The 27,227-nt window shown below is 45.1% G+C and overlaps 1 protein-coding gene across 1 annotated transcript; it reads left to right on the top strand.

Annotated features, from left to right (window-relative positions):
• The first annotated feature begins 579 nt into the window (after window positions 1–579).
• Window positions 580–26,570, top strand: si:ch211-212o1.2 (TMEM189_B_dmain domain-containing protein). The gene is made up of 6 exons (XM_020056544.3): window positions 580–1,074; window positions 13,476–13,595; window positions 13,702–13,793; window positions 21,876–22,020; window positions 22,425–22,637; window positions 25,325–26,570. Exons 1-6 carry the CDS (start codon window positions 897–899, stop codon window positions 25,444–25,446), a joined length of 870 nt encoding a protein of 289 aa, XP_019912103.1. The 5' UTR covers window positions 580–896; the 3' UTR covers window positions 25,447–26,570.
• The last annotated feature ends 657 nt before the right edge of the window (window positions 26,571–27,227 follow it).

Genomic DNA, 27,227 nt, shown 5'->3' with positions numbered 1-27,227 from the left:
GCCACTGTAAAACCTAAAGGCCCTTGCATGTAAACGTGTATTTGCATGCCAGGGTTAAGGGACAGCATTAACCAACGCAATTCAACAAGGGCTCAATCAGTTAAATGTACAGAAAATACCAATAATCATTCGGTATAAAACAAGTCATTGGAAACAAGCAAAAGCAGACGATGCGGGGTCATATTTTAATCAGTTTGTAAAATATCAAGCCAGTGGGAGTAGGCGACAGCGCGTCAATGGCATTACACCATGGCGTGTCATCATGGCGTATTTTCACCTTTTGCGCCATGAACGTCCTAGGGATCCTCACTATTTTACAAACGAATCTCCATGTGCTAGGAAAAAAGATAAAGTGTCAGAGAAAACAGCAATAATACTGTCAGAGACGTGCGGTCCATTACCAGTTATTTTTGGCATTGGAATTTTGTCATTATCAGAGGAACGACAGTATAATTGTTAGTGTTATTTCAATTAAGAATATTGCCTGTTTTTATGTTATTGTCCGTTGTAAAAATACGAACTGTTGACTACCCCTACGAACCGCGGAGCAAGGATAGATGCACAGAAGTTTTTTTTCCAGTTGTAAGGTTTAACATAAAGCACTGATGTAAAATGACCGGGTGGTATGCTGTTATGGAAACACTAAGCTGTCTTTAAAAATTGAATTGAAAATAACAAACGAATGAAGCAGACGGAAGAAATGATAGGCTATAGCTGCTGTTTTTAGGTCTGTGTGTCAGAGGCGGTTCATTCGTGTTGTAGTTCCGGGTTTTACTGGGTAGCTCCGGTGGCAGAGCATCACTCCACTGCAACGACATAAACATTCACTAGTGATCAAATAACTGGCTTCGTTTGATGAAACACATGGTTTATGCATTGTAGTTGAAACCGAGGGAATGGAAGGGAGGATGACTGCGGCGGCAGCGCAACTATCAGAGACAGAGATCCAACATCGGTCTATGGCAGAGGAGGATCCTAACGGGAATGAGCATGGTGCGGCTGCCCGCAGCACGGCGCCTCGCTGGGGACCGCAGCACGCCGGGGCCCGAGAACTTGCCAAACTGTATTCTCCTGGTAAGACACTAAGCTGGAGAGTAGACTTTTTTCAATCAATAAAATACCCTAAACCTCACTAAGATAGGGATGTCACCGAATATACATTGCTGCTGATTCGCCAAAGCTGTATTTAAATAGCTGTTTAAGGAATGACAGAAACACCTGTCATTGTGTACATTAAGTATTGCAATGTTTTTTCATTTTTTTTCATAGAACAAATACTTGCAGTTCTGTCAGCCTATAATTATGAATTTATTTGCAGTATCAACCTATTTGATAATGTAAAAGTTTCTTACATAACTATTGCATACCGCTATATTCCAAGCATTCATAATGCTGATCAACTGTTGTTGCTTAACTAGTTTTAAGCAGGATTTGTAGATATTATAGATGTGTAGATGGGCTAATTCGTTGCCAAATATACAGTTCCAGGTAAGTTTGGACAAACCTGTTATTCAATGGTATTTCTTTAGTTTTACACCTATGGAATAATCTACTGTAGCAACCAAAAAAGTGTTGAACAGATCAAAAATATATTTAGTAGCAACCCTTTGCCTTGATGACAGCTTAGCACACTCTTTGCATTCTCTCAAACATTCAAAGTTAAATGTCCAAAAATGGCCCTGTCAATATCCTAATCTCAATCCCATTGAGAATCTGTGGTACTGTTTGAAAATTGCAGTCCACAAGCATCGTCCAAACAACCTAGAGCAAATCTGCTAAGGAGAATTGGCTGAAATCACACTGCTTGCACAGCTGGTACACACAATCCAAAAGACTCAAAACTTGGATTGCACCAATAGGTGTCTCTGCCAAATATTAATCTAGTACTTACTCTCCAGGGAGTTGTAGGTGTCCATTGTCAAACAACGTATAAAAAAATCTAGTGCCACTCAAATGAGTTCAAATAATTCCTTCCCATTCATGGTGGCAGCACTGAGTCCATTCACTAGGAACTTTGGTTCACTGGAGTGGCACTATTTTTTAAAAGTTTGTTGATAGCAAGGTCACATTCAATTACCTGGTGGGTAAGTAGAATCTCTAGAGGTTATAAACATGCCTTTGTTGATATGAAACTTGTTTTTGCAGAGCCAGGATACCTTTGAGTAGGTTTGTGTTATGTCTCCCCCTATATAACAATGTTCAGCAAAGGAAGTGCAGGTGTTATCCAGAAACTTATAAGTAGAACATTCCTTAATTGCGAACAAAGCTAGGTTTAAGCCCCGCCTTCCACCAACATTTTAGTGTTCTTTAATTGTGTTTGTATTGCCGTACACAGAAAGTATTCAGACACCTTCACATGGTCCATATTTTGTTGTGTTTTAGACTTAATTTATCATTGATTGCATTTTCTTTGCCATCAATCTACACGCAATACCCCGTAATAACAAAGCGTTCCAGTGTTTTAAAAATGTACGTAAATAATCAGGTCCTTTGTTGAAGCGCCTATTTCACAGCTTTGGGTCTTCTTGGTTATGCCTCCACCAAACTTTCACAACTGGATTTGGACAGTTTTTGCTGGACCGCGTAAGCAGAGCCGGCCAAGAAGAGCAAATGTCTCTTAGTGAGTGAGTGAGTGAGTGAGTGACACCCCTTGTTAAATAGCGTAATCGTTAGAGGTGCAGACTTTCATGCGGGCAACTAGGGTTCGATCACATTTCCGACCGACCAAAGTATGCATTAGGATTTGTTCAGGATAAACATAAACCTTTGCTGGCTTCAGTAGTTATGTTATATAGTAAGCATTAAATAAAACTGTTTACAGTTATATTGCTACTATTTCTGGTGAATTTTCGAAGTATGCGTCTGTTTATTCTTTTTGGGGAGATTTAGATGACAGCCCCTTGCGCAGTAAAAGAAGATGCCTTTCCGTTAATAAACATTCTGTTGCCCATGTTATTTCAGCAATAATCTAATGGCTGGGATGAATGTTGCCTTTGGAGACTATACGGAGGTGGAACTTACTACGAGCATGCCCTGTGGTCTTGTGGGGTTATCCCCAACCTGCAAAATTTTGATCCCAGTTCGATTTCCCTGTCAGACGTTCCAGTTTATGTCTCACTTGGGTACTTTTCAGCCATCGCACAACAATATATATCCAGCCTGTAATACCACAATACCACACTTTAGTTCCGTTAATAAACCTTGTTGTCCACGTTTTTTTCAGCAAAAAGGTAATGGCTGAGGTAAATGTTGCATTCCTGTGGTTTAAATAGCATAATGGTAAAGGCACAGTCTGCCACATGGAAAACTGCAGATCGAAACCAGCCAGGGACAACAACATTCATCCCTTCTAATAGCGGGCCAGAGAAGAGAAGTCCTAGAGACATATGAAAGATATTCAAAAGACATAGGATGCATCTGAGCTCCATTTACACTGTCATTGCAAAACATCTGAATACTTATATACATTAGTTATTTTAGTTCTTAATTTGAGATAAATTGGAACAAATTTACAAAAGAAAACAACAACATGTATTTGCTTTTTAGATATGATGTTTATGGGCAGATGAATGGCAAATTATTAATGAAATCTATTTCACAGTAAAACAAAGTGAAGTGAAACTGAATACTTTCGAAGGCACTGTATAAAGCAAAGTCTTATTTCTCTCTTCACATTTAATTAATATTATTGTCTTATTATTTATTTGTGGACAGAGCTTAAATAATAATAAAAAACACTTCATATACCCCACCTCAAACCTATCTCCAGTAGATAATTTAACAAATTCCAAGATGGATTATGCCATTTGAACTGGCCGATAATCTGTCTAAACTTTAGCTCGGCAATCGGCAGTCTACTCACCTGCTAGATACACTAAATGGAGAGAGAGGGGCCTCATAGGTTGATATAAAGTAGAAACAGTGTGGGGGGGGTTAATGACTGACTGTTTTAATACTCATAGCTTGACAACGAGAGGACGGTAAGATGAAGGAACCCATTTGAAGATGAACGTATCAGTGTGTCAGTAGAAAGGAATACAGTGGCCAGTGAGCTGGTTATGGTTTGGCACAATGATTTCCCATTGTAGTTATTTCAGATGCATTAAATCCACTAGTGCTTTTTATGGAATTATTTTACCAATAGTCATAACAAAAATGCTTTTGTGATTACTGTTGTGCAAAAAAAGGAAGTGAATACCCGTCCACGTATTTGATTGGTGTTGATTATGGCCAGATAGAAACATTTTGTTTTCCTGTTTTTCTGCACTGGTCAAATTTTATTGTGGTTGTGGAACCTATTTGAAACCTTTATCATCTTCACACAGGTTTTAAATCACTGTACCGTTAAAACCAGGTTCGAATCCATCTCACGGATTAGCCCAGTGGCCCCGCTGAGAACACTGCAGTTGGCTAGCACCAGGTTTAGGGGGTTAGTAATCAAATATTGCTGCCTTGCCTGTCATGCTTGGGCGACTCCTTGTGATGTCTGTGAGCTCAATCATGGTGGAAGGCCGGTGAATGCGTTCCTTCCGGTATGCAACGATTCTGGTGTAGACATTCTGGTGGAGCAAGCAGCGTGATAAAAAACAGAACATCATGTGATGTGCTTTGGAAGACATTTCTCCTCTACATCAACTTTTTGTGATGGAAAAATTAAGAATTTCATGTCACAACATTGGGGAGAAAATTGCTGTTAAAAGTAAAATAACAAAATACAATACACTACCAACTTAAGCGCCACCAAGGCCTACATTTTTATTTTATGTAAATGACTATTGTAGCTGGAAATGGAAATGTTGTAATGGAATATCTACATAGGTGTACAGAGGCCCATTATCAGCAACCATCCCTCCTTTGTTGCAATGGCACATTGTGTTTGCAAATCCAAGTTTATCATTTTAAATGGCTAATTGATCATTAGAAAACCCTTTTTGCAGTTATGTTAGCACAGCTGAAAATTGTTGAGCTGATTAAAGAAGCAGTTTAACTGGCATTCTTTAGACTAGTTGAGCATCTGGAGCATCAGCCATTGTGGGTTTGATTACAGGCTCAAAATGTCCAGAAACAAAGAACTTTCTTCTGAAACTCGTCAGTCTATTCTTGTTCTGAGAAATGAAGGCTATTAAATGCAAGAAATTGCCAGAGGATCTTGTACCACGCTGTGTACTACTCCCTTCACAGAACAGTGCAAACTGTCTCTAACCAGAATAGGAAGAGAAGTGGGAGGCCCCAGTGCACAATTGAGCAAGAGGACAAATACATTAATTTCCAGTTTGAGAAACAGAAGCCTCACAGGTCCTCAACTGGCAGTTTCATTAAATACTACAACACCAGAGTTGCAAAGAAAAAGCCATGTCTCAGACTGCCCCAAAAAAGAAAAGATTAAGATGGGCAAAAGAACACAGACCATGGACAGAGGAACATTAGAAAAAGTGTAATGTGGTGTTCGGATCACAAAGAAAATGAAAAGATGCTGGAACAGTGCTTGATGCCAACTGTCAAGCATGGTGGAGGCATTGTGATGTTCTGGGGGTGCTTTGGCTGTGGCAAAGTTTCTCGGACACAATTATTATTTCAATTACAATTCATTACTTCTAACCTTGTCCATGACAATATTTCCTATTCATTTTGCTATATTTCCTATTCAAACTCATTTCATGTATGTTTTCATGGAAAACAAGGACATTTCCAAAAAGTGACCCCAAATGTTTGCATGACATTAAAACCAGTATAACCCTTTGGTAAATTGGTAGGTCTATAATCTTTTTTAAATTTAATTATCTTCTCTCCTCATGAATGATAAAAATCAGAAAATCGTGTAAAGAACAATTTCTCAGAATCTATAAGGCTGTGTGTCGCTATTAGTTGGCAGGAATGTTTAATGTATTTTAATTACTTTTTCTAGACTTTTCCTATGGCTAGTTTTTAAGATGAACATTTCAAAACATTAAGTCAAAAAATATTATGTAAATCTCATATCCTGTAAACATTATATATCGGTCCTTATAAAGGATGTTGTAAATGCCCTACTCTGTAGTCCCGCACCATTCTGGTCTGTGATTCCTTGTTATAGGAGTTTTCACCTCACTTAAAATAGATCTGGTTAATTACAGAGTGCTATTAGCGTGCTAATGATCAGCCGTTTTCCTGAGTGTGCCTGTCTATTAACGGACAACCCACACAGTGTGTCCGACATATGCGGCTGCTACGGGCAAATGTTATTAACTACTGTACAGTGTAAGTGTGCGTAGAGGGACCGAGTGGAGAGTGGCTGGTTAATAAATTAATCTAGTAATTCATGTTCTTGTTAATGGGGAACTGGAGAGGTCTCTTTTGGCCAGATGTAAAGATTGTTTTCAGCCCAGTTTATTACTCCTCCAACTCTGCTTAGTATAGTAGTGTGACAGTGTTACTGGCAGTAATTTTGTCTCAGTGAGGCTGTACTCCAGTTATCAGGCAGAGTTAAACTTTTACAGTTGTTAAACCTGCCAGAAGATAAAGACCGTCAAGAAGGAACCACGTAGCTTAGCAGAGGGACGGATGGATATGGTCAATGAGCAGGTCTCCAGGTAGGCAGCACAGTTCAGGTGTTTCACTGTTGCCTTGATGTTTTTGTCCTCTGAATGTGTTCAGTTCCATGCTATGTACACTAGTCAATGTAGTCCAACTCATTGGGCTGCAAACAATGAAAAAAGGCAGGGCAACCAAGGCCTAGTTGTAGTAGTAGCCTGTTAGCAGTTGTGGGATGGGTCCGAGGACGGGTAGTTGGGGGTTATGGTTCATGACAACAGACCTTGCAGACATGTGTCGAGGTGTAGGCAAAGAGTGGTTGGAGTGAGAAGGCTGGGTCTGTAGACATGTTGATGCTGAGGGGTGGGATAGGATTGATGAGGCTTTGGTCTGCTCAATGGAGGCTAAGGGTCATTACAGTAACCCCAGGACAGGCGAACAGCTGGACGTATCTCCTTGCCATATGTCTGTGTGTCATGCACGGCCGAATGCTCTTTGCACTTTTTATCCCACTTTACGGATTCGCCAGGAAGTAAATAGGATTTTCGTCTTCTTTCTGTTTTCCGGATTACTTTAGCCAGCCGTCCTGTTCTGGTCACAAGGGCACTGCATTTAAGAGCGTGTGTGTGTGGTTTTCTCGTAGCACTTCAAGATGTTGTCCTCTGGTCCTCTGGAAAGGAATCTTGAACGTGCCCTTGTCAATGTCTCCGGTCTTTTCTGGTGCTTCACTGTTAATTGTAAACAGACTGGTTGTGGACTGTGTAAACTGTCTCTTTGGCCCTTATACTCATTGTTGTGTGGATTCTGTTTATTGTGGCGCCATTTCACTGCCAGTTCCCTGTGTTCAAAGGTATTTGCCATGTGAATGTGACTATTTTTCTGATTCTGTCCAGCTAGCCGCTGCATGAGGAGTCTGTACAGTGTGTTAGATAGAAGCTGGCTCCAGTGGACCAGGTTGACATGATTTAAGACTTAGAACTTAGCTGTTGGACATTCTGGGATTACTAACACCTTTGTCATCCACTCACCATACTGCCTTCAGTTATCCACTGTATTTGAATGTCAAACAGACACTCAGAACATTGAAAGGGTTATTTTAGTTCCTATTCTTATCTCCTACATGTCTGACTGTGGCGTGTTTGAGTGGGTGTGACAGACAGAAGTACATTTCGATAAGCCGATCACGTTTAAGATACCACACATGGGATTTGTTCAAATGTTTGCGTTGTAGTTTCAGAAAATGGCCATGATGTGTCTGTAGTCTCAGTGAAATGCTGGTGTTTCACAATATTACTTTACCTGTCAGTGTTATCATTTTACCATCTAAATTCATGTGATTATATTTTTCCAGTGACAATAAATATTGTTTCAAGAGCTATTTAACATTGGTGAATTTTGTCAATTGCACAGAGTGAAGACAGTGTGTGATCCAGAGCCCAGGCTGGCACAGGGCTATAAGTTTGGGTTACATCTCAGGAGTCATAGGCTGCTCTACACTATTACACCTGACACTGCCTGGCTATGGCAGTCTAACAGAACCTGACACCCTGTCAACCTGAGACACAGACCTAGCCCAGTGACACAGAACCTTACATTGACCCAGCCCAGTGACACAGCACCTTACATTGACCCAGCCCAGTGACACAGACCCGACCTGGATTGACCCGGGCCGACCTGGATTGACATGAGCCAACCTGGACTGCCCTGGGCCGACCACCTCTCACAGTCAGCAGAATACAGCAGACGTCCTGCATTAAACTAGAGCAGGCCATTTGTTAGAGGCTGGGTGTGCTACTGTGAACTTGTCTGCACTCTACACCTTCCCGCATGGCTGCTGTAAAGAGACTGGAGACAGACAGACAGACAGGAACAGGCAGGCAGACAGACATAGACACAGAGAAACAGACAGACCGACAGAGATACAGAGAGAGAGAGACAGGAACAGACAGACAGGCATAGACACAGAGAGACAGACAGGGTATAGAGAGTATGAAATGGGATACCTGCCATTGCCCCTGCTGAGCCCCTCAATTATACCCACACCAGGGCAGCTAAATACATTAGGCTGGGCACACACACACAAAGGTTATTCCAAATACATTAGGACAAAGCCTGTTATTAATATTTGATAGAACTCTCTTTTTTGGTTCTGTATATTCTGGGGACTTTGCTATAGTGAGGAGGGTGACAGTGGGAAACTGCTCTAATTACTGTTATTAAATAGAATATTTCTCTCCCCAGGAGTGCCTCAATCAGTATAGGGCTGAACTTGAAAATGGGTTGGGGGAACGGTTTAATTTTTAAAGCTCAGTCTACCTCATAGAATTGATTTAATATGAATGTGGGCTTATAGACCTTCATTATAGAAGTCATAATTCTAAGTGAGGAATGGTAGAGCTGACATTGGTCTAATTCAGTCAGCGGTCATATACAGAGCTAATGCTTCATTGTCTACATACTGCTTATTACATACAGCGTAACACATGGATAGCTGGGCAAAGCACAACCGTTTACATAAAACATGAAATCCACACCAGCAAATCCCTCTAGAAGCTGAACTTTAACCATGCCTTGTATGTGTTCTAACCTAGGCATTGTCAGAAACCGCTTTTATAGGCCAGAGCTTGTTCCACTCAGCCACAGCCGTGTAGAAATGTGTTCTGACTACTACTCAACGGGACGTTAAAAAGTCAGCAATGCTGCCTCACGTGGCGTAAGAGTATAATTCCCTTATGGTCGTAAAAACAGCTTTTTAGATACAGGGGGACACGTCCATGCATTTAGGTGTATGTGTGACAGAGGAATGACTGTATCTCTACGGCATCCGTACCCCAGCCTAGCCAGGCCATCATCACGGTCAGTGGAATCTCCACCAGAGGGTCTGGCCACAGGGGATGCGGAGCCAAAAGGAAAGCCTGATACCACTGCTTTCAGCTGTGACTGTGCGTGCCTTCACATTACTGTGTGTGTGTGTGTGTGTGTTTGTGTTAGTTCTCTTTTGTTGTTTGGTTTATATTTACATCTAATTCATTTAGCAAACACTTATCCAGTAGTAAATGGATGCATTTTTGGCCCTTTGGGAATTGAGCCCACAACCCTGGTGTTGCAAGCATTTTGGTGTCAGTCACTGAACCTCTCTCATTTGACACATTCATTTCTTTATTGCAGTTCTTGTCCATAGGGTAATGTACAGTGCATATTAAGTTTGTCTGGCACCATTGGATTCTCTGTATTTGGTGCCTAATTTTTCTGTGTGTGTGTATGTGTGTGTGTGTGTCATGTGTGCTTGCATGTGTGTTGTGTGTCCCAGGCTGAGATGTCCACTGAGAACAGATGAAAGGAATGAGGCCTGTGACTGATCCGTTCGTCCTGATCAGGGGAATTCTACCTCACTCTTTTTCTCTTTCACTGGCTCTCTTAGTCTCCCCCTCTCTAAGCATGTGACCCAGTTTTATTGCCCAACCCCCCCCCCACCCTCCCAAAGTCCCATCTGAAGATGGGCCTACAGAGAACTGGCCAGGGGACAGAGGGACAGGAGACACAGACAATAGCAGAGAGGTGTCTATTCATGAGGATAATTATGGACCTACAGCATCTCCACTGTTGAGTCTGTGGTTTTCCTTTCATTTTGTGTATTACTATTTATAAATCTTTATTTTAGTGTGTGTGTGTGTGTGTATGTGTGTGTTTGGGTGGGGGGTTGGGGAGTAGCTGAGGGAGGAAGAATGATGCTGTCATGGTGTTTTGGCTCCTCTGACTGGGTCTTTGTAAAAGGCAACCATTCTGGGTGTGTCTGTTAGCTCTTTGTCTGTGGCTCCGGAGGAGGCAGTCTGTCCCGAGAACACAAGGCATCAGCGTCTGGGACAACACAGTCAAGAAAGGCACAAGAAAAGATCCCTTTGTCCTGACCGGACACAGACGGGATCCTGTGCAAGGCTTCAAAATAATGGGCAGAAAGGCATGCAAATCATGCCCGTATTTCCACAGGACTTTGACTTTCACAGGATAAGCAAGATGTTGACTGCTGTGATAAGTATCTCTGGCTCTGCTTAATATTCACACACCGGCCCAGAGCATGTTGTAGGTTCCCTGAACGCGTCTGTTTAGTACGGTGTGTGGACAGCAGGCCTTTTCCGGGAACCGAGACCGAAGCCCAAACGTGGAGACACCATTACACCCATGTATAGTGAGGAACGACGTTGGACTCCTGCCGGATCGTGGCTTCTCCAAACGCCCTGGTGCGGAGAGGCACATCAGCAACTCGCGGCGCAAGTTCTGTTGATTCGGCTCGTGCACCAATCACTTCCTATATCGACGCTGTTCTGAGGCTGCGCGATGGAGCAGCGCGGGAGGTAAACTGACGCGGCGGTGGGAGAGTGAGACCGGGACGAGAAAGCTATTAGCATTCACAGGGTGTTGTTTGGTGTCGGCGCCATCCCTCTGCGCCGGAACGGGCGTCGTTGATTAATTTCACCCTATTAGCGCCCCCCCCCCTTTCCCTGTACCTAGCCCCTCCCAGGTTAATTCCCCACGCCAGTGTGCCGAGTCGAGGGCTGCTGGTGTGAGCGATGGTAGAAGGGTTGCCAGGGAGCGTGTTGTTGTCAGGACTGTATTAATGAGCGCACCACTCTGGTCCTATGGACAGGGGGACTGTGTTTCTGGCTGCGCGCAGTTGCTCTGTCGAGGCCTGGCCTAGTTTCTGCCTCCACCGGGGAGCAGGAGGATCCAAGGACTGACGTAGATCACCTGACAGCGGCCCCACTGTTCAACCCTGCGCGTGTGCGTGTGTGCGCGCTTCTGTAGTTAGGTACGCGTGATTGCTTTTGTAAATGTGAACCTGCGTTTGTGAGTGCATTTTTGTCTAGTGAATCTCTCGTGTCTGTTCCTCCTGTGAGTTTTGGCAGAGTGGTAGAAATGGTGTCATATTTAATACAGAGACCACCAAAACTGTGCTTCTTTAGTTCCCCTTCTTGGAATATGCATTGTCTTGAGTCTCAATCTGTTACCAGGTGTTCACCTGGGTCGGTGCAATCATGAAGAGTGTTACATTTTTCAGTGTTAGGTTACACCCCCGTTGATGCAAGGTAGCGCCTCTTAGATGTCACATTCTGCAAGAATTACAGACGCTTGAAAGGAAGTCGCAAACCTCAATGATTGGTGGTTAAGGTGTTGTGTCACGTAATCTGCCAGGTCAGGTAGTGGGTTGGTGCTGGAGGCCTGGCAGTCTGACTGCATTGCTCTGCTGGAGCCTCCACCGCCACGCTACTCCTCCACCGCCTCGCTTCTCCTCCACCGCCTCGCTTCTCCTCCACCGCCTCGCTTCTCCTCCACCGCCTCGCTTCTCCTCCACCGCCTCGCTTCTCCACCACCGCCTCGCTACTCCTCCACCGCCTCGCTACTCCTCCACCGCCTCGCTTCTCCACCACCGCCTCGCTTCTCCTCCACCGCCTCGCTTCTCCTCCACCGCCTCGCTTCTCCACCACTGCCCTGCTTCTCTTCCACCGCCCCGCCTCTCCTCTTCTCCACCACCTCTCCTCTCCTCCACCAGCTTGCCTTGCTTCTCCTCTACCTCCCCGCCTCTCCTCCACCGCCTTGCCTCTCCTCCACCACCTCGCCTCTCCTCCACTGCCTCCCCTCTCCTCCAACAGTTTGCCTTGCTTCTCCTCTACTGCCTCACTTCTCTTCCACTGCCTTGACTCTCCTCCACCGCCTCATGCCTCCTCCAACACCTCATGCCTCCTCCAGCCCTTCGCACCTCCTCCAGCGCCTAGTGCCTCCTCCCCACCCGGGCCTTTACTCCATACAGAACTTAAACACCTGGCTGCTACTCACTTGAGGAATCCTTTCTGTTTACTGCAGCTCTCTACAGCCCTGTCCTCTCCTCCATTACCAGTAAATAACCAGCTGAACAAGTGCTGGGTGACAGATGGGACTGTGTACTGGTGATGGTTGGGTGTGGACTGTTACTGGATATGTTTTGTGAGAGGAAGGAGTGAAAGTAAGATTCCCATGACTGGTGGACTGGTTGGATAACTTGGTTTTGGTTACTATTGTCTGTAGGGCCTGAAAGCCCCTATTAAAAGCTCTCATCAATATCCCATAGTCTGCTAGCACTCCAATCTACTCCATTAGGAAAATCTAAGGCCATTAAACTTTCAGAACGTCTGCCTTCACTGTGGCACTTGACACCTTGCATATGCAAAAAAAAGAGGAAAGAATGAAAGTGCAAGATAGAAGAATAAAGGAAGAATGAACTGCTGAATAAGGAGAAGCGAGTGAGTGAGGGCCACGGACCCAGAGGTTAAAAGGTACAGAAAGACAGCGATGAGTGATGGGGGATGTGCTGTCTCTGTGGATGGGGTGATGATGTGACCATACAGTACAGTAGTGGCTGGCTGCAGCTGAAGCCGCTCCAGAGCTCCGTAGCCTGCTGAATTATTCACCAGCCCTCTGATCGGCTCTCTGACCGCCCGGGTGGAGGGGCAACACGGTGGTCCGCTGGCCCCGTCGCCAGCCCACCCTTCCTCATTCCTCCGTCACCGCTGACCTGCGAGTTAAGAGCTGTGTCAGCACTGCTCCGCACTCAAGGGGTCACGACCCCATCCTCGGCATACACTTGTCTTCGTCTCACCGACGACCTCTTAGCGCCATGGTCGGTGGGACACACACACGGCGCAGGACACACACAGATGTGACTGCGCCCCCAGCGGTTGACCCCGTGACCCTAAAGAGCTCCGGGTGATCTTCTCCTGGTACCCGCTGGGCTGACCTCTACGCTCATTAACCACAGTAGATCACAGTACAGGTCCCCTGAATGGAGAAAAGTTACTTCACTCTCTTCAGAACGATCAGCACTGCTGTACAGGACACTGGAAAGTGACGATGTATTGCACCTGATGTCGGTTGCTTAGCTATGCCTGTCTGGTAACTGAGACGGATGTTGTGTGATCTGCTGCCTTTCACAGGAAAGCGACTGCAGGAGTGGATCAGTGTGGTCCTGTGCCTCTCTCTCTTCATCATCAACCTCTCCTTCCTTCTCCTCAACTTCTCCACTGTGCACATCTACAAAATCGTCTTTGGCATCCGTAAGTCGCTCCAATAAATGTTTCTCTTTTTAAATGACCTTGACAAAGTAAGTTACAAGTAAGTTACAAAAAGCGTGATGTTGATTTTTCCTCCTGTCTCCTCCAGTAACAGGGATAGTGACGGCAGACTTTGCCTCGGGGATCGTCCACTGGGGGGCAGACACCTGGGGCTCTGTGGACATCCCTGTTATTGGGAAGGTAAGAGGGCTTGAGGCCACTCCCATTCCCAGCTCCTCAGTGGAGCCAACATACCATGATTCCAAATGACCACAGATTTTTCATAACCCGGGATAACTGTCGCTCTTCAGTCATCCTCCCCCTGTCCTGTCGCTCTTCAGACATCCTTCCCCTGTCCTGTCGCTCTTCAGACATCCTCCCCCTGTCCTGTCGCTCTTCAGACATCCTTCCCCTGTCCTGTCGCTCTTCAGACATCCTTCCCCTGTCCTGTCGCTCTTCAGACATCCTCCCCCTGTCCTGTCGCTCTTCAGACATCCTTCCCCTGTCCTGTCGCTCTTCAGACATCCTTCCCCTGTCCTGCTGCTCTTCAGACATCCTTCCCCTGTCCTGTCGCTCTTCAGTCATCCTCCACCTGTCCTGTCCCACTCCGGACATTCTCCCCCTGTCCTGTCGCTCTTCAGTCATCCTCCACCTGTCCTGCTGCTCTTCAGTCATCCTTCCCCTGTCCTGTCCCACTCCGGACATCCTCCCCCTGTCCTGTCGCTCTTCAGACATCCTCCCCCTGTCCTGCTGCTCTTCAGACATCCTTCCCCTGTCCTGTCGCTCTTCAGTCATCCTCCCCCTGTCCTGTCGCTCTTCAGTCATCCTCCCCCTGTCCTGCTGCTCTTCAGACATCCTCCCCCTGTCCTGTCCCACTCCGGACATCCTCCTCCTGTCCTGTCCCACTCCGGACATCCTCCCCCTGTCCTGTCGCTCTTCTGACATCCTCCCCCGTCCTGTCCCTCTCCAGCTTTTTGTAGGACTGGGCTTTACTGCTCTGTAGGGGACTATACTGACATGGCTGCTCTGAGCCAAATGCCATCCTGTCTCCCAGGACATATTGCTCCCTCTCTGCCTGTCCCCTGCCCCCCACTCCCCAAGTCTTTGCCCACCTCTGTTAAGCTGGGGTTACAGCAAACGGCCTCCGTATTAATGCATAAGAACAACTTGGTCACACCCCTCGTCCAATTAAAGAAAAGGTCACTTTCGTCCTCTCCAATTAAAAGAGCAGCTGGCCCTTATGTGGTGTAGTGAGATGGAGGTGATCTTTGAGGTGATGAATCTCTGGGTCTGTGTGCATTTCTGCTGATGATGGGCTTATTGTTCCATTTTCCGGTGGGAATTGGGATTTCCAGCGTTGCTTGTGATTGTATATCACAATGTGTAATAGCTTCACTGATCTTCACAATGATGTACTATGTTCTGCTGCATTATAAAGTGCTGTGTTCGGACTGTTTTCAGATTGGTTTTAAGAACAAAGCACATCTGTTTGTTGAATTTATGTCTAATACTGAGACTCTACATCATATTGAGGACACAGATCAAAGTGTCTAGAAATAACATGCATATTGAGGACACATAGCTCATAGTCTCTAGGGATAACATGCATATTGATGACACATTGCTTCTTGTCTCAATGAATCACTTGTTTATTGACAACGCATGGATTACAGTCTCCAAGAAGAACATGCATATTGACGACACATACACTGATCCACATGCCGCCAAAACAACGCTGTCCTGCCGAGGCATGGACTCTACAAGACCCCTGAAGTCCTGTAGCTGCGAGGTGGAGCCACATTCGATTGGACGTTTTGGTCCAGCACATCCCACAGATGCTCAATTGGATTGAGACCTGGGGAATTTGGAGACCAGGGCAACGCCTTAAACTCTTCATCATGTTCCTCAAACCATTCCCGAACAATGTGTGCAGTGTGGAAGGGGGAATTGTCCTGCTGAAAGAGACCACTGCCATCAGGGAACGCCATTGCCATGAAGGGATGTATCTGGTCTGCAACAATAATTTGTGGACGTCAAATTGATGTCCCCATGAATGCCCGGACCCAGGGTTTCTCAGCAGAACATTGCCCAGAGCATCACACTCCCTCCACAGGCTTGTCATCTTCCCACAGTGCAATCTGGTGTTATCATGTCCTCAAGTAAATAGAGCACACGTATATGGCAGTCCACGTGATGTAGAAGATAATGTGACTCATCGGACCAGGCGACCTTCTTCCTCTGCTCAAAGGACCAGTTCTTGTGTGACAATTGTAGGCACTTTCACTGGTGGACAGGGGCGTTGCCCTCATGCATTGATGAGGCCTTGGGTGCCCAACACCCTGTCGCCAGTCTGCGGTTTGTCCTTCCTCGGACCACTGTCTGTAGGTAATCAACACTGCTGACTGGGAGCACCCCACAGTCCTTGCCATTTCAGAGATGCTCTGACCCAGTCGTCTGGCCAGGACAATTTGGCTTTCGTCAAAGTCGCTCAGGTCTTTACTGCTGCCCATTTCTCCTGCATCCAATTAATTGACTAAGTGAACTAATTGTTCGCTTACCATCTAATCTACCCAGACCTTGACATGTGCCTCTGTTAGGAGATGATCATGGTTATTTTGCTTCACCTGTGAGTAGTCATAATGTCATAATTAGTCATCGGCGATTCCATTACCTGCAGTATGAAAACGGAGTTCTGCCCGTCGCAGGAGGTAGAGTTTGTAGATAACTGTCTTTCTTTTTGGGACTCCCAGAAATAGGGCCAGGCCTGATCTGCTGAGGAGCGACGGACTCCATCCTAGCTGGAGTGGTGCTCTTCTTTTATTTACGATGCATTGACAGGAGTCTCACTCCTATAGCCTCACCATGAGATAGGGTGCAGGTCAGGCCGCAGGCTGTTAGCCAGCCTGCTAGCATAGTGGAGTCTGTCGATAGCATAGCCAGAGTTGTAAGTACAGCTTTACCTATTGCCACTGTGACTCGTTCCAGGCTGAGAAAAGTTAAACAAGGTAGTGCTAACAAAAACAACCTTATTAAGATAAAGCCTTCCTCCACATTGGTCACAAATAAAATGTTTAATGACTATCACCTCGCATCTCAAAATGGGACTCCTAAATGTTAGATCCCTTGCTCCAAAGGCAGTTGCCGTAAATGAATTAATCTCTGACCATAAACTAGATGTTATTGGTTTATGTGAAATGTGGCTAAAGCCTGATGAATTAATTGCCTTAAATGAGGCCTTTCCTCCTGGCTATACTAGTGATCATATCCCTCGTGCATCCCAAAAAGGAGGGGTGTTGCTAATATTTATGACAGTAAATATAAATTTACTCTCAAACACATCACTGATTTTCATTCTTTTTAAGTTTTACTCATGAAAGTTAACCAGGCCAATAAATCGTTTTACATAGCTACTATTTATAGACCCCCGGACCATACACAATGTTACTCAATGAGTTTCCAGAATTCTTGTCTAACCTTGTAGTCATGGCAGATAGTATTCACATTTTTGGCGATTTCAGTATTCATATGGAAAAGTCCAATGATCCTCTTCAAAAAGCCTTTGAAGCCATAATTGACTCAATGGGTTTTATCCAACATTTCTCAGGTCCAACACATTGCCACAATCACACCTTAGATTTAGTCCTGTCATGAGAAATAGATATTGTAAATCTAATAATTTCCCCCCAAATCCTGGATTATCGGATCACTGTCTTATTACATTTACCGTTAAAACAGGAAATCTACTTGCTCCGCAAACAATGAGTCGTACTATACATTTTCGGACTACAAATAAATTCCTTGATATTCTTACAAGTTCGCTCATTAACGACAGAGTAAATAAATCTGTAAATTATCAAATCGTGGATCTGAACTCAACACTGCGAAATACATTAGACACGGTTGCACTACTAAAAACAAAAGAAATAAGCTACAAGAAACTTGCTCCCTGGTACACAGACAATACTAGAGCACTTAAGCAAGCCTCCTGAAAATTGGAGCGAAAGTGGCACTCCACCAAGTTGGAAGTATTTAGACTAGCCTGGATAGACAGTACACTACAATACCGAAAATCACTCAGGTCTGCTCGATCATCTTATTTCTCCAACTTGATTGAGGTGAACAAAAACAATCCAAAATGTCTCTTCGATACAGTTGCAAAGTTAACAAAAAAGCAAAGCTCAACAAGTGAGGTGGGTCTTCACTTTAGTTGTAATGAATACATGAACTACTTTGATGAAAAGATCATCACCATTAGAAACAAATAACTGACTCCTTAAATAGTTATGGTCCTCAAAATCTCAGTTGTCCTAAAAATTTCCTGAACCTCCCTGACCAGGTGTCAATGGGGACACTTGAATGTTTTGATACCGTATCACTCGACACATTCACTAAGTTTGTAATGAGTCACAAACCCACAAACTGTCAGCTAGACCCGATTCCAACAAAATTACTTAAGGAGCTATTTCCTGTGCTAGGTCAGCCAATGTTGAACATAATAAATTGCTCCCTTTCCTCCAGATGTGTACCAAACTCACAATAAATAGCGGAAATTAAGCCTCTTCTAAAAAAAATCGAATCTGGATCCCGACATATTAAACAATTATAGGCCAATATCGAACCTCGCATTCCTCTCAAAAATCTTAGAAAAATGTGTTTCCCAACAAATGAATGCCTTCCTGAAGACAAATAACATTTATGAAATGCTCCAGTCCGGTTTCAGATCCCATCAGAGTACTGAGACTGCACTCGTGAAGGTAACAAATGACCTTCTAATGGCCTCAGACAAAGGTTCTGCATCCGGCCTGTTGCTTCTTGATCTTAGTGCTGCTTTTGACACTATAGATCACCTTTTCTTAGAGAGACTGGAAACCCATATTGGGCTACGTGGACATGTTCTAGCCTGGTTTAAATCTTATTTATCTGAAAGATATCAGTTTGTTAGTGTGTCAAAGGTATGCTTTGGTGTTCCTCAAGGGGTCGGTTCTGGGCCCATTATTGTTCTCACTATATATGCTGCTTCTGGGCGATGTAATCCGAAATCACAATGTACATTTTCACTGTTATGCTGATGACACCCAGTTATATATTTAAGTGAAGCATGGAGAAGCCCCAAAATTAGCTAGTTTGGAAGCGTGCGTTTCAGATATTTGATAAACATATAAAATATGTCTCAAGAGTTGCTTAGTTTCATCTTCAAAACATTGCAAAAATCAGAAACTTTCTATCAAAAACTGATGCAGAAAAACTAATGCATGCTTTCGTTACTTCTAGACTAGATTACTGCAATGCTCTTCTTTCCAGTTACCCTGACAAATCAATAAATAAACTTCAATTAGTGCTGCACACGGCTGCTAGAATCCTAACTAGAACAAAAAAATTTTAACACATTACTCCTGTCCTAGTGTCCTTACACTGGCTGCCTGTTAGGGTTAGGGCTGATTTTAAGGTTTTACTGTTAACCTATAAATCAATACATGGACTTGCTCCTACTTACCTTGCTGAAATGATCCAGCCATACATACCTACACGTAACCTACGATCGCAAGATGCAGGCCTTTTAATTGTACCTAGATTTTCTAAACAAACAGCCGGAGGCAGGGCCTTTTCTCATAGAGCTCCACTACTGTGGAATGATCTGCCAATTAAGGTTAGAAATGCAAACTCAGTGCAAACTTTGTCGCCTAAAAACTCATCTTTACAGCACGGTTTATGATTAGGTGTAGCCTGGCCCAGGGGTGTGAAGGTGACCAGAAAGGCGTGTTACTGTCCATCATTGCTGTCTTGCCAGGTGGGCTCTCATCGCCACTGGGATGCCCTCCCTCCAATGCCTTTCGGGAGAAAAGTCACTGGCTTGTTTTTGTCTCTCTGTTGCGCACTTGTGCAAATGGGCTGTACTCTACTGGCAATACTCGGCCCTCATTCAGGGTGGTTACGGTTGGTGGGTGTCCCTTTGGTTGATGCCTGGCAATGTGGGTGGATTGATTTCCTGACCGTTGGGCCCTGTCTAGGGCCTCCCCCGGGTAGGGCCACAGTGCCGCCGGACCCCCCTGTCTCAGTTCCAAGGTCTTACGCTGCTATACTATTGGGCTGGGGGATTGGGTCAGTTCTCCTTCCCCACTAAGTTCTCCTTCTCAACTATAAATCGTTGTTGATATGAGGAATGCATTGTCTGAATTTTCCCAGTCTCTTCCCCTTTTAAACTTTAGAAGGACATGAGGTCCTGGTATGGGGGGTCCGTTGCTGTCCCTGTCTTTGTCCATCCATACTTCTGACCTAGTTTAAATTTAAAATTTCGCCCACATGCATTTATTCATTATTCCAATTGGACTCTTAATATCTCACCAGGCACAGACAGAAGAGGACTGGTCACCCCTCTGAGCATGGGTCCTCTCTAGGTTTCTTCCTAAAATTCGGCCTGGGCCTGACGACCGGCCTGCTTTCATCAGCAGACTCTTTGGTCTGGCCACAGAGCCGCCCGCCGTGCACCAGTTACCGCTCTGCCTCTGCAACATGGCCGCTGCTCGCTGTCGGCCCTAGTGCAGTCTGGGATAATTAGGATTCGCCACCTGGGAACGATCGGACTTCAAAAAGAGCGGGGGGAATTTACAGACATCTAGAAAAGAGTGTTTTAAGACCCTTAACCAGCAGATTAAAGGGAACACTTAGCGGACGGCTACGGCGTTTTTGTCCTCAGGTTCAAACGGAAAAACTCCACTTGAGGGAGAATCATTAATGACAGTGATTAGACGAGGAAGAAAAAAAAAACGTCTAATTGAACGTTTTAAACCAGTTCGGTCCATAGTCGAGTGTGAGGGGAGGGACATTCCCCATCCGTGGCCGGGTTGCCAGGGCAATGGTAGATGTGAGTCCTGATTAGTGGAAAGGCGGGCGAGGCAGGCCGTTAAACGATGTGGGATTAGTGCTGGTGTAGCTTGGGGCGGCTCCGGTGTACCAAGGAGTCCACAGACCGGCTCTGTGTGCCGTCTGGGGCTTACGCTCCTTTAATCTCACGGACAGACCGGGGGAAGGGAATGAGACCAATGGAAAGGAAGATAATTGTCAAAATATCAACAGATAGTTTCCGTAGCTCCAGCCGAGTGTCTCCACGCGGCCTCAGATATGCATGTGATTGAGTCCTGCCCACAAACACAGGATAATGACTTTTTACCGTCGGTGACACGTTATGGTAATGTGTCGGCAAACGATTCTTTTTATGTGGCCAATAAATTACCGTCATTGTGTGTTTTTCTCTTTGTGCTTCGGCGGTCCTCTCCCTCTGTCCCTTTTATTTGTGACACCCGTGCCGTCCCAGGCAGGTGTCTGTCTCGGCTCAGCACGGCCAGGTCGGGAGCGCCGCGAACCGCCGTTCCGAGGTTTATTATGTTGCAGGATCAGAGAGGATGGGCTGTACGGCTTTATAGCAGGTTATCTTTCTGTTCCTTAACGTGTAGTGTGACACAGGGCTTTGTCCTACGGCATTCATGTACGCTCTACGGGGCCCAGGTCACAATTTAAACCGCACGACCGACTCCAGCCTCTGACCTTTCAGAGATGGAACACAGGTTATCATGTTTTATTGCAGGATTTAGGATTTATTTGGAAAATCCTGTTCCCAACCATAGCACAGCCCTCTGACTGACTTACGTAATGTACCTAACCTCCCATCATTTTTTCGTATATCCTGCTTCATCCTTCTTGTAGCATCTGGTCCCTTCATTTTTATAGACACCATACTGTCAGGGCTATACCTCCACCAACCTAGCACAAGTTTCTATTTTTGTCATGGTTTAAGCTGGATTTTAATCAGCGTCTACACATGGTGACCATTTATCGTTTTGGGCTAGGAAATATCTGCTACTGCAACTAAGCAAACATTATTAAGTAGATAAGGCTGTAAAAACTTGATTAGACCCCTTTATTAGATCTTTTCATTTTAGGTGGTGCAGGAATCTAAGGCACTGCATAGGTTTGGGCCACAACGGTGCCACTTGCCAGCCTTTAGTTGGACGTCCCATGGGACGGTGCATATTGGCCAGCCTCAAATCTAGTGACTCCCTTAGATGGGCTGGGCAGCTGAGGTTATTAGTTCAGTGACTGACCAAACATGAGCAGTATGGGGGAAAGACATTAATATCTTGCAACTCAGAGGATGTTTTTTTTTTTACTACTTTTCTGTAAATAAATAAATAATGAAATACTTTCCTGTCAGTGAGTCAACGCTATCGTAACATTATTCCTTCTCTTCTGTCCTCCCGTCCTCTGTCTGGGTTGTTGTGTCTCCAGGCGTTCATCCGTCCGTTCCGGGAACACCACATCGACCCCACAGCCATCACGAGGCATGATTTCATCGAGACCAACGGGGACAACTGCATGCTCTCCATACTGCCTTTGGCACACATGGCCTACAAGTTCCTGACCTACCAGCCAGGTGAGAGAGAGGGAGGACACACACACACACACACACACACTACAACCTGAACAAGGTGACATCCGTAAGGGAAGTGGGTTCACCATGCGACCATGCAGACAGACACCAGGCCATGACAATGTGATGTGTTGTTACCAGAGACACAATGTCGGGGGGGGGGGGGGGGGGCACTCATAACACCTGCGTGAGCCAAACAGAAACCCCATGCACCTGCGTGAGCCAAACAGAAACCCCATGCCACCAACGACTTATGGACTTTCTACCAGAGTTGACACAAGAAAGGACCTTGTAACTCGGAGTGAACGTTCATTTTGTCTTCACAGCCCTCTCTTGATCCATAATTCTTTCCACCCGGCCTCCCACCCCCCCACCCCCCTCTGCCATCTCTCCTGACTCTTCCTCAGATGCCGTGGCAGAGACCTACCCCTGGGAGTGCTTTGTGTTTGCGCTGGCAGTCTTCGTCACGTTGACCAATCAGATCCATAAGTGGTCTCACTCCTACTTCGGTCTCCCCCGCTGGGTGACGCTGCTGCAAGACTGTCACTTGGTGTTACCCCGGAAACACCACCGTATCCACCACGTGTCCCCTCACGAGACCTACTACTGTATCACCACAGGTAATATACAATACTCACCTACTACTGTATCACCACAGGTAATATACAATACTGACCTACTACTGTATCACCACAGGTAATATACAATACTCACCTACTACTGTATCACCACAGGTAATATACAATACTGACCTACTACTGTATCACCACATGTAATATACAATACTCACCTACTACTGTATCACCACAGGTAATATACAATACTGACCTACTACTGTATCACCACAGGTAATATACAATACTCACCTACTACTGTATCACCACAGGTAATATACAATACTCACCTACTACTGTATCACCACAGGTAATATACAATACTCACCTACTACTGTATCACCACAGGTAATATACAATACTGACATACTACTGTATCACCACAGGTAATATACAATACTGACCTACTACTGTATCACCACAGGTAATATACAATACTCACCTACTACTGTATCACCACAGGTAATATACAATACTCACCTACTACTGTATCACCACAGGTAATATACAATACTCACCTACTACTGTATCACCACAGGTAATATACAATACTGACCTACCGACTTAAGGTACTATACAATACTACTGTAATAATATAATTGTTGCCAATATTCTGATATCATCCTGACTACTGCATTACCACCTGTAGTCTATGTTAGTCTTCTTACTGAAGCACATTAGTGACTGTTGACTGTAACAGCTGCATCACCATGGCTACTAACATCTTTCTAGTGCTGTTGTCACTGATCACGTTAGTGACATCTACAGCAGTGCGTTGTTGAACTATATAGAGGTACATTGCTATATAGAGGTTTCACGCTCATACAATCCATCCCCCAAGACCTACCATAAACGTACCACTGAATATGACAACGTACCGAACATGGCTGAGCTACGTTCAAATACTGTCTTCAGTTGAAAGGTCCATCCAAGATGGCTGCCTTCTGTATAATATAAATAACCTGGAAAAGCAATCTATTTGGTTGTGTGTGTGTGTGTGTGTGTGCGCGCGCGCGTGCAGGCAATAGGCCTCATCCTCATTGAGTATTCCGTGTGTGTCTCAGAGAGTGCAATGGAGAGAGGATGCATGTGCGTCATACTGTCCCCCTATGGACAACAGATGTGCGTGCGTGCGTGCGCTCCATCATCCTGACCCACCCTCCCGTACTCTCGCAGGTCCCTAACCTCAGTGGGGGGGGGGGGGGGGGGGGGGGGGGGGGGGGGGGGGGGGGTGTGTAAGTGTGGAGGGGGAGGCGCAGCTGCCACAGGGGAGTGCCACAGCTCCGTCCCCGCTCCTCCACCCTCCCTGCCTGGTGTCCCCGGGGCCTTGCCGCCTGCCTTTGTGTGTGCCCGTGGCTGACAATCTCCATGTATATTTAATGCTAACCTGCTGTCAGTGCTAACAAATAGGCATGCATGGGGAGACAGAGGGAACGGGACAAAGAGGAGAAATCAAACAAACAAGTGGAGCTGCTTTGCTCTCCTCCTGCAGAGAGGAGGTCACCGGAGGGACAGGGGGAGTGCAGAAACACCGCAGCCACAACACACACTGGATGGAATAACACAACAAACTCTGGAGGGAATAACACAACACACACTGGATGGAATAACACAACACACACTGGTCGGAGTAACACAACACTCACTGGAGGGAATAACACAACACCCACTGGAAGGAATAACACAACACACACTGAATGGAATAACACAACACCCACTGAATGGAATAACATAACACCCACTGGAAGGAATAACCCAATACACACTGGGCGGAATAACACAATACACACTGGGCGGAATAACACAACACACACTGGGGGGAATACCAATACACACTGCATAGAATAACAACACACACTGGATGGAATAACACAACAAACTCTGGAGGGAATAACACAACACACACTGGATGGAATAACACAACACACACTGGTCGGAGTAACACAACACTCACTGGAGGGAATAACACAACACCCACTGGAAGGAATAACACAACACACACTGAATGGAATAACACAACACCCACTGAATGGAATAACATAACACCCACTGGAAGGAATAACCCAATACACACTGGGCGGAATAACACAATACACACTGGGCGGAATAACACAACACACACTGGGGGGAATACCAATACACACTGCATAGAATAACAACACACGCTGGATGGAATAACAACACACACTGGATGGAATAACAACATGTGTATGTACTGTATTGCCTATATTGGATGTGTGAGCGCATAGTGCATTCACTGTATACCTTCAGTGTGTATTAATGTAATGTGTGTTTGACGTGTTTCGACCACGTGTGCTTGCGTGCTTCCTTCCTGGGTCTGTGACACTAAAGCGTCTTTGATGTCCCGGCCTCCTGGGAGTGTGTCTGATTCAACGGCGTGGATGTGAGAGATGAGTTCCTTGTGATGTATGGAGAAACCAGTACAGTAGTGTGTCTGTAAGTGTCTACATTACTCTGATGCCAGAGCCAGATCTCCTTCCTGTCTCCTGGGAGCAGAGGCCTCTTGGGAGCCGCGGTATCTGCTGCTGCTTCCTGGAAATGCGTGGTGATGGGGACGTGTGTGCGTGCTTCAATTGAGATTGTCCGTTGGTTTGCGCACTTTGTGGATTTCTTCCCTTTCCGCTCACTTGCTTTATCTTTCACTTCCCCTTTCATTCCCCTTTCTCTCTCAGGGTGGTTGAACTATCCCCTGGACAAGGTGGGCTTCTGGCGAAAGATGGAGAGGTTGATAGAGAGTGTGACCGGTCAGAAACCTCGTAGCGATGACATGGAATGGACCAAGAAAATGGAGTGATGAGCTCTTTCCTCTCTCCAGACCAGCAAGATGGTGGAGGGTGGTGGAGGGCGGGGAAGTTGAGAACTAAGGGTAGGATTGGACTGAAGGAACTTCTGCCGCTTTAAACCCTACTCCTGTAACTCTCGCTTAGCCCTAATATAATAACACACCCACGTCCCTCCTGGTGTTGGCATAGCACCTCAGCAATGACACTGTTAATGCGGCCTTCTAGATACTTCCATGATCCATCCGGCCTTTACTTTTGTTCGCTATTTGAGAACCAGTCCACACTCTCAAAGACGCCGCTTGCAATAGTAGGTTCACTGGCAGATCCGGGGTTGACAATGAAGATTGATGTCCTTTTTGTGACCCCATTTCCCTCTACTGCTCATCCTCCTTTTCCATGGGCTTGTCTCGCCTTGCATCTGAGCCAATGAGCTGTCATTTTACTATGTCAGTGTAAGAGGGTTTCTGGAGGATGGGCTCTCCAGGGGACTTTTGTTTTTCAGGCATTGTCTTACATGACCTAGAGAATGAGGTTGTCATCTGCATGATCCGTGTTCAGCTTGATGTAAGAAGGCGCTCATGGATCAGCCTATTGCCTACAGTATGTATTGGCTTTTAATGGATGGCTTGTATTTGTTTGGATCAGTAGAATTTATTTTGATCATCCATTAAAAGTCATTGACTCAAACCATATGTGGCAGTTTTCCCAGATTCTTCCCTAAGCCTATTCTCTTTACTGTAGGAGCTGAGAGTAATAAAGGATCAGACAGTTAAAGGCCATTCCATGATCAGAACTCCATGATTTGTCAAACATTGTCTCGTCTTTGTCAATATCTGCACTTTACTAACTTACCCGTTACTGTGTTTATAAAAAGCAGTCCTGTCAGTAGGGACTGACAAACACACAGATACACACTGAAGTCCTAGTTAAAAAATGAAATGTTTTTTTTTTCTGACTTCTTTACTGGCCGCAATTGTACGTATTCTCTTTTGGTTATCTGTCTGGCTTTATAATGTTATATTTTTTATATTAACAATCAGCCTTCTGACTTTCCATCATGCAGCTGTTGCTCACTGCTAGCCTTAATTTGTTTCTATGCTGTATTATTTAATAAAGCGTTGTTAATTGAACTGAAGTCTACAGAATGTTTCTCCTCTTCAATGTAACATTGTCCCCTCTAATGACCATGGTGTTGATAATAGAGACGTACTCTTTTAAAGGTGCACTACAGTCACATGATCACCCCACTGAAGTTGCCAAGCTCCTTCAAAATCACGGTGTTTTAAAATGTGGTCTAACAGTGACCTTAGCCTGTCTCAAACACCACCAGTCACCATGGTGATTGGGTTAAAAACAAAATGTATTGCACCCACCCAGTGTCCCAGGTCTAAATAAGTCCACTAAATAAGTCCCTGATTAGATAAGTCGACTAAATAAGTCCCTGATTAGATGAGTCCACTAGATAAGTCCCTGATTAGATAAGTCCACTAGATAAGTCCCTGATTAGATAAGTCCACTAGATAAGTCCCTGATTAGATAAGTCGACTAAATAAGTCCCTGATTAGATGAGTCCACTAGATAAGTCCCTGATTAGATAAGTCCACTAGATAAGTCCCTGATTAGATAAGTCCACTAGATAAGTCCCTGATTAGATAAGTCCACTAGATAAGTCCCTGATTAGATAAGTCCACTAGATAAGTCCCTGATTAGATGAGTCCACTAAATAAGTCCCTGATGAAAGAAGTGTAACTAGTCTTGTCCAGAGTTGATTTTGAGGGCTTTGGAGAATTTT

This window comes from Esox lucius, chromosome 19, assembly GCF_011004845.1.
Source record: "Esox lucius isolate fEsoLuc1 chromosome 19, fEsoLuc1.pri, whole genome shotgun sequence".
In the NCBI taxonomy this organism is placed as follows: domain Eukaryota; kingdom Metazoa; phylum Chordata; class Actinopteri; order Esociformes; family Esocidae; genus Esox; species Esox lucius.
Note: the sequence above shows the minus strand (reverse complement) of the source record. Positions and strands in the feature narration are given on the sequence as shown.

Coding starts and splice junctions, on each gene's coding strand:
- si:ch211-212o1.2 (XM_020056544.3), top strand. CDS start 897: ATGGAAGGGAGGATGACTGCGGCGGCAGCGCAACTATCAGAGACAGAG. Junction 13,596..13,701: donor CAAAATCGTCTTTGGCATCC/GTAAGTCGCTCC, acceptor TGTCTCCTCCAG/TAACAGGGATAGTGACGGCA. Junction 22,021..22,424: donor GTTCCTGACCTACCAGCCAG/GTGAGAGAGAGG, acceptor ACTCTTCCTCAG/ATGCCGTGGCAGAGACCTAC.